Genomic DNA, 16,020 nt, shown 5'->3' on the forward strand with positions numbered 1-16,020 from the left:
TGACAGTACAGATTCGCTGATACAAAGTCAACTAAAAGGCATTATTCCAAGAAAGCATTACACTTGTTTACATTGGAGACCTTTTTTTAAACTCATATAACATTGAATGACATACAGGTAAGAAGCAGTACTTTGTAGGGAAGATTGTAAAAAAAAAAAAAAAAAAAGAAAAGGGGGGAATTACTGTTATTTTGCACCGAGAGAGTCTAAAAAGGTGATGAGACAAATAGAATAAGCTAGGTAATACAAAACAAAAGCAGAAAACAAAAACAAAAAACAAGAAACAATAATCAGAAGGAACAGCGGGATGTGCAGTAGAGGCTTTGATTATTCCCAGTTACGAGTAGCAGCCTCCTGTAGGTGGCTTTTTAGGGCAGACTTGAAGGAGATTAGGGATTTGTTCTCTTTTATGGCTGTCGGTAAGGAATTCCACATGTTGGTAGTATAGGAGTAAATATGTGATCTTTATTTATTCATTTTAAACGTATACAGCCCTCCAGTTGGTGATATTTTTGACTGTTGAATACTATAATTCTCAGGAACCTTCAGCTTAATTACCCATATCCACTCCGTATATCCGTAAATAAATCTCAAGACTCATTACAGTTGTCAATCAGTAGCACTGTTGCCTAATAGGTGAAAAGTCCCAAGTTCAAATGTGTGGAGATTACATTTTCAACCTAACCTTACATGAGTTTGTCCAGGTGCTCTTCTCTCTCACAGTCCCAAAACATACTTGTTAGGTTCATTTCTGATTCTGAATTGACCATAGAGCATAGACCATTGACCATTTTAATCGTATAGGCCTACAGCCCTCCAGTTGGTGATATTTTTAACTGTTGAATACTATAATTCTCAGGAACCTTCAGCTTAATTACCCATATCCATTCCATATATCTTCAAATAATAATAATAATGATACATTTTATTTATAACGCACTTTATATTTAGAATCAGAATCAGGTTTATTGGCCAAATCAGGTCAAACAAAATAGGGAATGTGAATCCGGTTGTTTCGCTCAGTCTACAGTAAATAGACAAATGACAGCTCTTATTAACATATACCTTTTTTTTTAAGTGACCAAGGTGCAGCAGTATGAGGTAGACATGGTTATTGGGTGCATTGTTACAGCATACGATTGTGGTTATTATTATTATTATTATTATTATTATTATTATCATTATTATTATTATTATTATTATTATTATTATTATTTCACAGTTGTTGATTACTCTGAGACTCTACGAGTGATGAGAGCTCATCAGAGCAACAGCTTGGGGGAAGAAACTGTCTAGTTTGGTGGCCGATCCGAACCAGACAGTGATGGAAGTGCAGAGATAAATAAATAAATATGTGATCTTTATTTATTCATTTAAACGTATACAGCACTCCAGTTGGTGATATTTTTAACTGTTGAATACTATAATTCTCAGGAAGTTTCTGTATATTTCAATTTAAAGTAGTATGTAAGTGTGCTATATTCACAATTCTGACAGGTGCACCAGTTACAAAACAAATGCACCCCTGTGGATTGATGAAACATTTCTGATACATACTTACTCTATTGTCAATTCAGAATCACAAATGAACCCAACAAGTATGTTTTGGGACTGTGAGAGAGAAGAGCACCTGGACAAACTCATGCAAGGTTAGGTTGAAAATGCAATCTCCACACATTTGAACTTGGGACTTTTCACCTATTAGGCAACAGTGCTACTGCTTGACAACTGTAATGAGTTTTGGGATTCATTTGCGGATATACGGTATGAATATGGGTAATTAAGCTGCAGGTTTCTGAGAATTATAGTATCCAACAGTTAAAAATATCACCAACTGGAGGGCTGTATACGTTTAAATGAACTTCAGGAAAAACCCACCGCCACTCCCCCCCCTCAACATCCTCAACAGCACTGTCTCCACCACAGACTCCTTCAGGTTCCTGGGATCCACAATCTCTCGGGACCTGAAGTGGATCACCCACATTAACTCTGTCCGGAAGAAAGCTGTTTTTACAACTCGAGTACTGCGTACCACCGCCGTGGATTTAACGCGGAACCATAATTCAGCCTTGACAGGTGAAGAGAGACGTTGCAGACACAGCGTCAGCGAGCCGTCAGATGATCCTTATCATTATCTGCGGGAATTTTACACATCGTCTCCAAAAGAGTCCGACGGTAGAAATCTAACCTCTCTGTGCAAATGATGTCCACCTGCGCTGAGAAAACAAGTCTGAACATCTGCCTCGTCAACTTGACATTTGAAACATCATGTTTTTTGAATGATTGATTTTGTCTTTGACAGTTTGACACTTCCTGTTTGCTTCAGACCAGCTGGTCATTGTTTAAGAGCAGAATGATGTCATGGAAAAATACAGTTTTTTCTCCTTTTGTTTGTTTAGAATGTTTGCTTAGGTCGAAGCAGGAGATTCTACAGTCACACATGTGGGCGGGGCCTAAGCAGGCCTGATCAAAGGAGGGATGACGTCAATGTTCTGATGATGTCATAAGACATCTCAGTCAATAAAAGACTGATGTTGGGGAAATTCTCATTTTCCCCAGGGAAGCATTGAGTGCACATCACGAGCGAGTGTTCGTCTGAGGGGTTGTAGACTCGACAACAACAACAACAGAAAACTTATAACAAGTACATTCACTACATTATTACCTTCACACCTTATTTACTTCAGAAATGACTGACAGAGCTGTCACACCAAACTCGTGGAACAGAATCCAGGGGTCAGTGAAAGAGAAAAACGGACAGGGCGATTGTAAACGAATTAATCCATATGCGCCCGTTACGAGAGACGACATGGAGAAGATGAAGGTCAAAAAGCAAGAGGCTAGGGCTAAGGAGCTCAATCAGATCAAGATAAAGTGCGTCCAGCAACTTCCGTGTTTCCAAAAGTTTAAACAGACTTTTGATGCTCAATGTATTCAAAAGGACAATTTAGAATTAGCCTCATTACACAATAAACGGAAACAACAGATGAAAAAGGGGGAGAAAGACTTCACTGAGGACAACCCCTCTATACCTTTGAAAGGAAAGGCAGGAACGAGCCTGAAAGGACATCAAAATCACACGACATGTGGTCAGCCTGACCAAGATGTGACGAAGCAGGAGAAGACCGAAAAAGGGCCGAAAAAGAAAGACCTCAAATATGTGTTGGATCAGTTGGCAGCGGTGCAGGAAGAAAGGGAAGCCAAGTGGCGTCTTGAAGAGGAGAGAGGATTTAATAATTGTATGTATTGGCAAGCCAAGAAGGAAGAAAACAGGTTGAAGGAAGAGAAGGACAAGAAAGCTGAGTGGAAAGACTCATATCATAAATTTCTGAACGAGCAGGTACAAGGAAAGTTGTTGCAGAAGAGGGCAGAAAAACAGGCCAAGTACGACACCAGGCAGTCCCAGCTCGAGGATGAAAGACTTTTCCTAATTCAAGAGCATAAAAATCAGCAAAAAAAGATAGAAAGGGCAATCCACTGTCAGGAAGTCAATCGTGCCATCGCGGAGAAAAAACGTCAGGGAAAAGTGATGGTGCAGGAGCCTCCAAAGCCGAAGTGGGAGTCCTTCCACCTCCCGGAGATAAGAACTGGACCGTTCCAGGGCGTCCTGTGCTCTCAACTCACCCTGGGTGAGGAGCTCGGCCTGGACATGCAGCGTCTCACACGCAGCGCTAATAACGCCATGATCCTGCTGGACGAACAGCCCCAAATCTTCCACAGAAGAGATATAAATACAAATGGGAGGGCACGCGTGCACACCTGGTAGTGCAGCCGTCTCACAGCAAGAAGGTCCTGGGTTCGATTCCCGCCGGGGACGCTGTGGACTTCAGTACCCACACCATGGGTGGGGTTGGAGACACGCACAAAAACATGCACACTGGGTTATACATATTTTGATGTATAACACACCTGGTTGCACGTTACGGTTCGGGCCGTATTAACTGCCAAAGGAATAGCATAAATTTCGCCAAAATTACGCGATTAATTCAAAATGTTCAAAACTTCCTGTCCGACTTCCTGTTCAGTTTCGGCCATGGCGCCAAGAGACTTTTCTTTAAGTTGCGACATGATACAGTTGTGTACCGATTTTCGTTCATGTACGTCAAACCGTATTGTGGGGCTTGAGGCACAAGGTTTTCTCTGTCTGAACCAATCAGATGAACGCCACGGTAACGCTTTTGAAAGAGAAAAGTAATGCGCGTAGTCGCAGGATGGAGACGCACATTTTGATGTATAACACACCTGGGTGCACGTTACGGTTCGGGCCGTATTAACTGCCAAAGGAATAGAATAAATTGCGCCAAAATAACGCGATTAATTCAAAATGTTCAAAATGGCCGACTTCCTGTTCGGTTTCGGCCATGGCGCCAAGAGACTTTTCTTTAAGTTGCGACATGATACAGGTGTGTACCGATTTTCGTGCATGTACGTCAAACTGTATTGTGGGGCTTGAGGCAAAAGTTTTCTAGGGGGCGCTGTTGAGCCATTTTGTCACGCCCATTAATGCAAACTCGCCAGGCCTGGCTTGTGTGCAAAATTTGGTGACTTTTGGGGCACGTTTAGGGGGCAAAAAGGCCCTCCTTTCGTTGGAAGAATAAAGAAAAATTCCTACAGATACAATAGGGCCTTTGCACTGTAAGTGATTGGGCCCTAAAAAGAAGAGATATAAATAAGACGCTGCTCCACTCCTGAAGAAATGTAGCGCGATGGACCTTCTCTTTCTCTCTGGGTTTTCTCCGGGCGCTCTGGTCTTTCCCGTTTCCCCAAAAAAAGTTCATATGTGGACGTCAGATAGCTGCTCAACTTAACCAGAACAGAAGCAGATGTTTTCGTCCCGGTCGCGGAACACTGGACCAGCTCTATACCCTCCGCAGGGTGCTCGAGGGTTCATGGGAATTTGCCCAACCAGTCTACATGTGTTTTGTGGATCTGGAGAAGGCATTTGACCGTGTCCCTCGTGCCATTCTGTGGGGGGTGCTGAGTGAGTATGGAGTCCGGGGCCCTCTATTAAGGGCTGTCCGGTCTCTGTATGATCGGAGCAGGAGTTTGGTTCGCATTCCCGGCAGTAGATCAGACTTGTTCCAGGTGCATGTCGGACTCCGGCAGGGCTGCCCTTTATCACCGGTCCTGTTCATAATTTTTATGGACAGGATTTCTAGGCGTAGCCAAGGGCCGGAGGGGATCCGGTTTGGAAACCGCAGGATTTCGTCTCTGCTTTTTGCGGATGACGTTGTCTTGTTGGCTTCATCGGACCGGGACCTTCAGCATGTGCTGGGGCGGTTTGAGGCGGTTTGAGGCCGAGTGCGACGCGGCAGGGATGAGAATCAGCACCTCCAAAACCGAGGCCATGGTTCTCCACCGGGAAAGGGTGGCGTGCCTTCTCCGGGTGGGGGGAGATGTCCTGACTCAGGTGGAGGAGTTCAAGTATCTCGGGGTTTTGTTCACGAGTGAGGGAACGATGGAGCGGGAGATTGACAGACGGATCGGTGCAGCATCCGCAGTTATGCGGTCGGTGTACTGGACCGTCGTGGTGAAGAAGGAGCTGAGTCGAAAGGCGAAGCTCTCGATTTACCGGTCAATCTACGCACCTACCCTGATTTCAGGAGCTGATTTCCATAGGTCGGCCTCCGCTGCTGAAACCACGCCCACAACCAGATTCTTCCAAGCAATGCACCTGAAGATGTTCAATGACACCTTCAGAAGAAATCCACGGTCCTTCCTTGAGCCAGCAATAGTGCATACATGTTATTCATATACAACTTATGTTCTTTTTTAACAATAAAGTTTGTAAAATTTGTGAAAATTCAGTGTTGTGATTTCTTGAAACATATGAAATGATGAGGACTCTGAGTAAAGAACTATGGTGTAACTGTTTAGAATTCAATTAAATCTTCCTGTGTGAAGACGAGGTGACTAAAGGCTGATTTATGGTTCCGCGTTACACCAACGCAGAGCCTACGGCGTAGGGAACGCGTCGATTTAACGCAGAACCGTAATTCAGGCTTTAAGATCCGTTTCCACCGTGTAACTGAATGAGAGCGTCCGACTATCGCATCGAGCTGCGTGACATCGGACGCTCTCTGTCCACACTGAAACCGTTAAACTCGCGGCCAGTTAGGACAGTCCAATACAAAAAAAATAAAGCAATGGAATTTATTTTGTCGCAGAAACTTCTCTCATGGGAGACGCTTTGTGTACGCAGCCGGCTCTTCTCCCCGCAGAGAAGCTTTGTTCCCTCCCCTGCTACACGTCATTCAGGGAGCCAAAAAAGTCGAAATGTCGAGAATAATGTTGTACAATTTCGAGAAAAAAGTCAAAATGTATTTCAACTTTGGGCCGCTCGGTGGCGCAGTGGGTTAAGCAGCGGCTCATATACTGAGGCTACAGTCCTCCTCCTGCAGCGGTCGCAGGGAGAGGGACCTGGCTGCAGGCAAGATGGCCGACAAGGGCGCCGCCATACTTCCATCCATACCGGAAGTCCATACCGGAAGTTGGTCACTTCGTTAATATACAGTGTTTCCCCTACCATTATATAGGCCTGGCGGGGCCGCCAGGCCAACGAGACCCCCCGCCAGGCCTAAAAAAAAAAAAATCAATGATCATTTACGTTTAGGAGCCTCTGCAGCTGTTCTGCAACGGGAGTCAACCTGCTTCGTTGCCTAGTAACGCTGCTGAGAGCACTGACATATTATTATATATTATGGGATGTATAGAGTTAGTAGCTAGTAAAAAAAAATAAAAATAAATATCGCGGGCGACAGACAACATGATATAAAGAAATGTTTCTGCCAGGTTCGTCTGTTTGTGTTTGCATGAGACGCTGCAGGGAAGATGAAGGAAAACACAGCCCGACGACACCAGGCGTCCGCGGGGTCCTAGTGCCAGCCATGTATGAGCGTCAAGGCTGATTTATGGTTCTGCGGTACACCAACGGCGTAGGGTACGCGGAGACACGCACCGTACGTGGTGCGTCGCCGCGTACCCTACGCCGTAGGTCTGGGTTGGTGTCCCGCGGACCATAAATCAGCCTTTACCGTCGCTGACACCGGTCCGACTGGTGACCCAGTAAAAAACAACACATCTAATCACAGAACATCTGGCTGGGATCCCTAATGGCTTAATAACCATAAATACAGCCCTTGGTTGTACCACAGTCCCCATGGTAAATTTCCAATTTGTTGTTTAGCTTACATTTTTGTTCTGATTGAGCTTCTTTTTTTGGTAAGCAATAATGATGAAAATAACACAGACAATAGATTGTCTTTCCACTAGAACCACTAAAGGTAAATTTTTCCCCCAGTCAAATGCATGTAACTCTGTTATAACAAATCTGGTAAAACAAAACTACAATGTTTAAATTATTTATAACTGATATAATCTCAATTATGAATAGGGATGTTTTGTCACATATGCCGTCAGCACAAGCAGTCCGTTAAAAGAGGACCATCCCACAGGGTTTTCATAGAGATCCCTCTGAAATATATAGAAAAGATGCTCAATGCTCATATGGGTCAGACCTTTCAGGCCCATCACACTTTGGTTAAAGGTTAGATTAAATCTGATTATTTCATTGAAGTGATATCATTCAGCAATATAGGCCTACAATGATTTTTAATGTAAAACTTTTTTATATTGCTACATGTCCAATATGCCGTCCCACGCGCCTCGTCTGTTTAGGATCTTTTCGGTGGGTACCACCGGGCCTGAAAAAAATTCTAGGGGAAACACTGATATATATATTTTTTAATTTATTAATTTTTTTAATTAACATTTGCAAACAGTACAATAATAACAAAACTTCACATTATGCAATTTCACGTTGAATTATATCATATAAAGAGTATTACTCAAATAAAAAACAAAACAAAAAGCACAACACATTATAACAGAAAGCCAAAACATTTACATACATTTATGGTTTTGATTGCTTTTGAATTATTAGAAAACTTAATAGAGTCCAGATACTGTTTTAATTCACAACGAAAAGTAAAAAAAAAGGTTTTTTTGCGTAAGAATTTGGATTTGTGGATGTGGAATTTTGCGAGGATAATCAACAAATTAATAATAAATGTTTCTTTTGGCTTTGTTCTAATTGTTACATGGTCAAAAACACCAAACAACACATCCTTCCAAAATAAATTAAAATCAATATCAATTCTTTCCGACACAAAATTACACATATCACTCCAAAAAGTTTGAACAATGGGGCACAGCCAGAATAAGTGAGTCATCGTTTCAGAATTTGCAGAACAAAAAGTACAGTTTGAATCGATATTTCTTTTGAATCTTTTTACAATGTGATCATTTGTAGGATAGAATTAATGAATTAACTTAAGTAAAATTTCTTTAACTTTGTTTGTCACCAGGTATTGGTTGGGTGAGAGCCAGACCTTCTTCCAGTTAATATTTTTTACATATTTATTCCAATATGGGATTTATATTATTAAAATATAACATGAATATATATATATAGCCTATCTAATATAAATGTACTTACTAATAATGATGTCTTTTTAACTTATTTATATACATATATAACAAAATAAAAAACATGTATGTATATATATATAGCCTACGGAGGTAGTTTACCATAGACTAGTTTACAAGCAGCGACTCGAAAATGATAAAACACACACATTTTATTTATATATATATATATATATATATATATATATATATATATATATATATATATATACATATATATATATATATATATATATATATATATATATATATATATATATACATATATATATATATATATATATATATATATATATATATATATATATATATATATATATATATATATATATATATATATATATATATATATACTTTTATTTTCAATAGATCTTTGTGCTACTGAGGGTGATTGAGGAGGTCACAGGTATAGGAGCAAGAATACAGAGAGGGGAGATTAGACTGCTGGATTTTGTCTTTGATGTGATGCTCCCAGAGGTAAGATGGTCAATAGAGCTTCCTTGGGAAATGGAAGGAAATGATTTGGTGGTCAATATTTTATTCCTTTGGAAAACATAAAACCAAAACAGTGCACACGTTAGAGTATGATTAGATCATTTAACTGTTTTTCAGATAATGATCAAAATCCTGGAAGGAGAGGGCATGACCAGACTGAAGGCTGAGATCATGATGGCCAGTGGGAATCTGATGCTGATCCCACAGTCATTGTTCATTATTTTTTCATTGTTACCGGTATGTTCAGTTTAATTTGTTCCTCCTCATTTTTGTTCATGCTTTTCCCTTGTTTTTGATATTTATATATATATATATATATATATATATATATATATATATATATATATATATATATATATATATATATATATATACATACATACATGTTTTTTATTTTGTTATATATGTATATAAATAATTAAAAAAAAACATAGTTATTAGTAAGTACGTTATGTTATATAATGTTTTATAATAATGTTTTATAATTTTCGTTTAATGGCCGCTTTTAAACTTCCTCCGTCATATTTGAACAATATACACGAAGAAGACCAACTTCCGGTTGAAAGACCAGCCTGCTTACCATATCTGGACCCCAAGAAAACTTCAGTGGGCAAAGTTTGTCTAGTTACATCCACAAGGAGTAACAATCGTAATATACGTTCCCTGTTTCAAAATGATATAATCACCAACCCTTATGTTATTGCTTACTGGTCTGGTTTTGGTGATGACTTAAATTGGAAAAACATCTGGACTCTTCCATACAAATACCTTCTTACAAATAAAGTGAGGGAAATCTCTTTTAAAATGTTACATAAGTATTACCCTGCTAATCATTATCTTCTTAAATTCAAAAGAGATATTTGTGTTGACTGTTCGTTGTGTGAAATGTCCCCTGAAACACTGGTACACTTGTGTTGGCAATGTCCCTACACTAACAAATTCTGGAAAGATGTATCCCGATTTATTATAGATAAAATTGACTCTGACTTCACTCTGTATTGGAAAAATGTATTGTTTGGTTTCATCAGTAATGAAAGAAACAAATCTAGAGAATCTTTTGTAATCAATTTAATAATTATTCTTGCAAAGTTTAATATTCATAAATCCAAATTCAGTCATTCAAAACCCCTTTTTTTAATTTTTGAGAATGAAACCAAACAATACTTGAGTTCCATCTCTGACTCAAATAACAAAAAAGCTGTCAAAACTGTTAATTTATGCTCTCTATTTAATGTGTTTGTTTAAAAATCCCCCTGGCTCCTGTGTTGTTGTACTTTTATGTATCAATGACTGTTTTGTATGTCTGTCTGTTCATGTTTTTTGTAATATGAGAACTATTCAATAAAGCTTGTAAAAAAAAAAGACCAACTTCCGGTAATGGACTTCCGGTCTGGACCTCCGGTATGCATTGGTTTTGTTTTTTATTTGAGTAATACTCTTTATATGTTATAATTCAACGTGAAATTGCATAATGTGAAGTTTGTTATCATTGTACTGTTTGCAAATGTTAATTTAAAAAAAATAAATTAATTTAAAAAATATATATATTAACGAAGTGACCAACTTCCGGTATGGACTTCCGGTATGGATGGAAGTATGGCGGCGCCCTTGTCGGCCATCTTGCCTGCAGCCAGGTACTCTTTTTTTTTTTTTTTTTTTTTTGAAAATATATTCATATACAAACAACAAAGCATGACATTTTTTTTTTCAACATGTATCAGGGAAAAGGTGCATAAAGAGAGAACAGAAGGAAAAGAAATAAAATAAAAAAAGGAAAATAACTTAAGGGGCTAGGGCTTATCCAATAAATTATATTCTTCAATTGTGTTCAAAAGTTGTACTGCATTTCTTTTTGACATGAGTTTAAGGGCTTTAAAAAATGGAGGAATTCTCAGCCAGGTACTCTTGAATAAACCCTAAACCTGATTCTGATTCTGATTCAATCTTCTGCTCTATATATTTCCCACCAGTAGGTGGCGGTGCTGCGCCTCTAAGGTTGTTTCCTACAGTCAGTCCGTCCAGAGAAGAAGAGCGCAGTACAGCCTGTCCTTGAAGCTACAACACAACAAGATGGTTGCGTACTGGAGACAGGCAGGCCTAAGGTAAGGAAACGCATGCAAATGTACAGTTTTTGAGAAAGATTTAACTGCTAATCGTCGACTGTGTAACTTGCAATTGGATTTGTTGGATTGGTTTTTGTCTTTTTACATTAACTGAGCTACTTGTTAGGACTACGTGGGGTCAGCTTACGACCCCCAAGTGTACCTTCATAGTGTGCTTTACATTTGATAAATGCCAGTAATGTACTCATTTCAATTGTGTTGCAACACTACCATTGCCTGACCTTCCACATGTCTCTAAAGCCTGAATTATGGTTCTGCGTTAAATCGACGCAGAGCATACGCCGTAGGGTACGCAGAACCTACGGCGTAGGCTCTGCGTCGGTGTAACGCGGAACCATGAATCAGCCTTAATACGTGTGTCCTCTCTGCAGCTACATCCGCTTCTCCGCTATCTGCGCCAGCGCGGTGCGGGCTGCGATGAAGCCGCAGGTCAAAGCTGAGGCCATGAAAGCCGCAGAAGCCAGCGTCAAAGTCATAAAACCCAAAACAGCGTGTAAGTTTGTTTTTATATATCATAATTTTTTTTTTTACTACCATCCTTCCTCCATACCTGTCAAGCACGCCCGCCGATAGGGGGGGACAAACGGGTCTGTTGCAGCCCCCGGGTCTCGCACTCAGCAGCACGCCGATTTTTTCCAGTGGCCAGCCGCGGTACTGCAACAAAAAATCCCATGGGGCAGAACTGGGCCCTCGTTCTTTTTATTTTTTTTATTCTCATTAAATTATGGAATCATTTTTCAAAATGTTTCAAAATATGCCTAGTTGTGGAAAAATATGTAGTATTTGAGTTACATAAAAGCTTGTTATTTGTTTTCTTCCTAATTGTCCTTGAAATAGTGGTCAAGAACCCCCTCGTTCTTTTTCTTTTTTTTATTCTCATTAAATTATGGAATCATTTTTCAAAATGTTTCAAAATATGCCTAGTTGTGGAAAATATGCAGTATTTGAGTTACATAAAAGCTTGTTATTTGTTTTCTTCCTAATTGTCCTTGAAATAGTGGTCAAGAACCCCCTCACCCCCAACACAAAAGTGGTTTGGCCGCTGATCAAAATTTGATGTTATCATTTAATTCAACCATTAGAATGGTCAAAATGTCCGGACAGCACAAGTCCGGTGCTCAGAAAAGAAGAGAAAAGATAAGAAGAAAATAGAGGCCTCAGAGATTCTCTGCACAAATATTTTAAAAAGGGTGGTGACGGTGAAGCTGGAATTAATAAAGTCAGCGTAGAGCAAGGTAAGAAACAGCGCAGCCAACATTTACCAACCTTGTAACTTAACCTAACTGGCTAGCTCTAATGTTAACGTCCATTAGCTTGTATAAAAACCTGCAGAGCAGAGGGAGAGGAGAGGAAGAGGGAGAAGGAGAGATCCGGGCGCAGGGGGGCCCATCTTAGATTAATTTGTCCGGGGCCCCGGCCAGACTGTCAGCTGGCCTGCTGTCAAGTCTCCCGTTTTGGCCGGGAAACTACCGTATTTTACCCCTCTTTCCCGCCGTCCTCCCTTATTAGTATTTTCCCGTACATTTCCCGTTTTATAATACAATAGTTTATAATCATTTTTAAAAACATTATTGTGCCTCTCCAAACTGAATTGTCGCTAATCTCGCGATAACTGCCCCTTTCTGTAGCCTGGATGGCGGTTCTCGCGAGGTTAGTGGCGACAACTTGGGCAAACTCGGAACAACAAATCAGAAAGATAGATGGATGTAACGAGAGAGAGAGAAGGCATTTCTGCCAAAAAAGCGAAGACATAGTGTAAATATCTCTAAAAAGGGGATACCAAATTTACTTTCCAAAAGATGAGCAGGATGGGCGATGTTAGTGTCTCTCACGGGGAAGGAATGTGCGTCCGTCTCATCAATCAGTGAGCCAGAGAGCCACATGAGTGAAAATGTAAATGTTTCACTTGAAGATAATCAATGTGTATATAAACTGAAAATATTTAATAGAAATAAATGTGCTTTAATTCACTTTTGTGTTTTCATTTAGGCTCTATTATAGGAATTACATACATAGGAATGTCAGGAATTTCAGGGTCAACAAAGGTCGGCCTATCAAATTCTGAGCACATAATTGTAGTTTGTAAGTGGTTGACGGATAGATATTTTAGATTTGTTGTAAACCTGTCTTAAAATCTAATACTGGACCTCGGTTGGGCTGGTGGGACAGCGGGTGGCGGAACATTTCCCTTATTTTTAAATCCAAAACTTGACAGGTATGCCTTCCTCTGATCATAAGTCATCTCCTCTGACGTTGTGTGAGTGCGGTGGAGAGAAGCCAGTGACATCAAGCGGTGACAGTGTGTAGGTTCAATCAGTCTTTATTTGTATAAGCACATTTAAACAACCACGGTTGAAGAAAGTGCTTCAACAATTAAAAAACGTAATAAAAAGTAAACATGGACTATTGAAAATAATAAGACATAGAACTTAAAATGTAAAAAGTAGCATAAAAGACCCTTTCATGGTCTATTTCAATGTAATTTGAAGGTGTATTCGAATCATCTTAGGAAGCATCATCTATCTTTCATGGTCTCACATGAGAACTGGGCAACACTAAAATTGCCAGAAACTTGTGGTTTGGTATCACTTTTCTGCATTTTTTAGACATCAACAGTGATTACATAACATTATATAGTGATTAGGAGACTCGAGAAAGAAATGGAAGAGAATGCTTGAATGTGCCCAAAAACTTTAGGAGAGGATGACTGTTAATCTATTCTTAAATGAACTGATTAAACACAAGTTGAAGTATTTCTTTGGAATGAAGGTTATGAGTTTTCGTTCCTTGTTCATTTATGCAAGGTTACTGTTTCCTTTACTTGGATTGAGCGACTGTGCATATTCAAACAAGACTGAATCAAAATGGCATTGATACATTGATACAAACGGTTTATGTCACGAAGGAAATAGAAAATCAGATTATGCATTCTCCTATTCTTTCAGAATAAAGGACTGGTGGGTTTTATTTCTGAATTCCTATTCACTGTATTGGATGCAAATTAGTACTGGTAATTTTTCAAGAAGCAGAATATTGCCTCACAAATTCCTAACATTCTGCAATTTGGATTGACTGGATGAAAACGTGAAATAAACAAACCTACCAGCAAGTGCATTTTTTTTTCCCTCAATATTTATTCAAGGGTATATTAAATTAATTTATTTTCTTTGCCTTTAAATACTTTTTGTTCCCACAAATGTAAGTCACGTTTACATATGACCTTCAAACAATGTCGGTCTACTGGAGGTCAGTGTGTGACATGTCTTCTTTAGGAGGTATACTCTAGTGATGGCTGGATAACTTGAACTTCTGAAAATGGCTATTTAAAGGAGACCTATTATGAAAAACACGTTTTCTCTTGCTTTAACATATATAAAGTGGTCTCCCCTCAGCCTGCCAACTCAGAGAAGGAGGAAAGCAACCAGATTCTGCAGTGTCTGTACAGCCGCCCGGATGAGCCATCCATGTGATGTATCTTCTACGAGCCGTTCAGATTCTGCTTTACATCGGTTGGCCTCCGATGCGTGAAACCACGCCCACAACTAACTCTGGCCGGAACAACAACAACAACAACTCCGCCGGCTGGAGCTGCCGCCATTTTTTCGTAGCGGTGTATCGTCTGTTCGAGCTAGACATGCGAATTGCTCTGTTGTTCGTTGTAAAAACCAACACTTTGTGCCCTCGCCTGCTATGCGTCATTCAGGCAGCCAATCAGCACAGAGCCTCATCATCATAGCCTCCCCGCTCCCTCCCGCATAGAGAATGAGGTTAGAGAATGGGAAGATAAAGACATGGCTCAGAGGCTGAATTTCTAATTTATTTAGCAAAAAAAATCAAAAGCTTGTTTTTAAGACATTCAAGGCCTGTTTAAAATAGATATTAGATGCCATAATAGGTCTCCTTTAATTTCCCATGAAAGTTGGTGGACAAGACTACTAACTTTGATGCCTCCCCAGTACCAGCGACTGGAAAGCAGCCTTCTGTGAAAGACTTCTCAGATGATTATCAGATCTGTTAACACCTTTGCTCTGTACTTCATCCAGACATCATAATAGATACTGGTAGTGGGAATAATGCACGTTTAGCTTGTTTTCTTCAGGAAATTAATTAAACTTGTTTTCATTTTTGTCACCTGCAATGGTAATAAAAATATAAAATGAGGTTTAAAGATCAGTCAAGTTCCTGTGTATGAAGGGAATTGCTCTTGTTTTGTTAAAGGTTTGCATTTTGATGAGAATATTTTTAGTCATCTTTATCCTTTTTTTTTTCTTTCCTTCCAGGATGTGAAAAGGTCATGTAGATAATTTTCCCTGGTGGTGGAACATCCTGTCACCCCGCACCCACATGGAGAACGAGACACAAATCTGGATATCATCAAGATGATTTGCTGGAGATTGGGGACCTGGAAAAAAAACAGATTTTTCTTTTTCCATTTATAATTAAAGTTGTATTAAAGATGCATAACAGTTAAAAATGTCACTCATGTTCTTTTCATCTCGAGAATAAAAATGTGTGGAATGAGATGCTGAAACACGTTTGAGCAGTTTATTTTTTTATTTCATTTAAATTAACTGATGTGGTAGTCTACACAGTAATGTACAGATATATGGTACTTACAGAGGAATGAGTGTGCTGATATGTTTCATTTGGACTCAAGAATGTGCCGACATTTGCTTAACACATTACCAAGGAGGAAAAAGGTCAGTAATCATTTTAGAAAAAGAAAACTGCTATTTACCAACCTAGGAAAAGTTACATGGCCATTCCCAAACAATATGAAGATTTTAAACTACAAAGATTTGTGGAACAAGATTATTTGGACAAGTGGAGAGGTTAGGTCTTTGTGCACAGCGATCAAAAGAGAACAATATATCGGCGTAAAAGCTTCGTACCAACTGTCAGGCAACATTGAACA

At 39.5% G+C, this 16,020-nt stretch overlaps 1 protein-coding gene across 1 annotated transcript; it reads left to right on the top strand.

Moving 5' to 3' along the window:
- Positions 1 to 10,971: 10,971 nt before the first annotated feature.
- atp5f1e (ATP synthase F1 subunit epsilon) lies at positions 10,972 to 15,458 on the top strand. Its single transcript, XM_061736556.1, has 3 exons — positions 10,972 to 11,084; positions 11,477 to 11,598; positions 15,386 to 15,458. Coding segments are annotated over exons 1-3 (156 nt in total). The 5' UTR covers positions 10,972 to 11,052; the 3' UTR covers positions 15,388 to 15,458.
- The last annotated feature ends 562 nt before the right edge of the window (positions 15,459 to 16,020 follow it).

Source organism: Cololabis saira, chromosome 12 (genome assembly GCF_033807715.1).
Source record: "Cololabis saira isolate AMF1-May2022 chromosome 12, fColSai1.1, whole genome shotgun sequence".
In the NCBI taxonomy this organism is placed as follows: Eukaryota; Metazoa; Chordata; class Actinopteri; order Beloniformes; family Belonidae; genus Cololabis; species Cololabis saira.

Coding starts and splice junctions, on each gene's coding strand:
- atp5f1e (XM_061736556.1), top strand. CDS start 11,053: ATGGTTGCGTACTGGAGACAGGCAGGCCTAAG. Junction 11,085..11,476: donor TGGAGACAGGCAGGCCTAAG/GTAAGGAAACGC, acceptor TCCTCTCTGCAG/CTACATCCGCTTCTCCGCTA.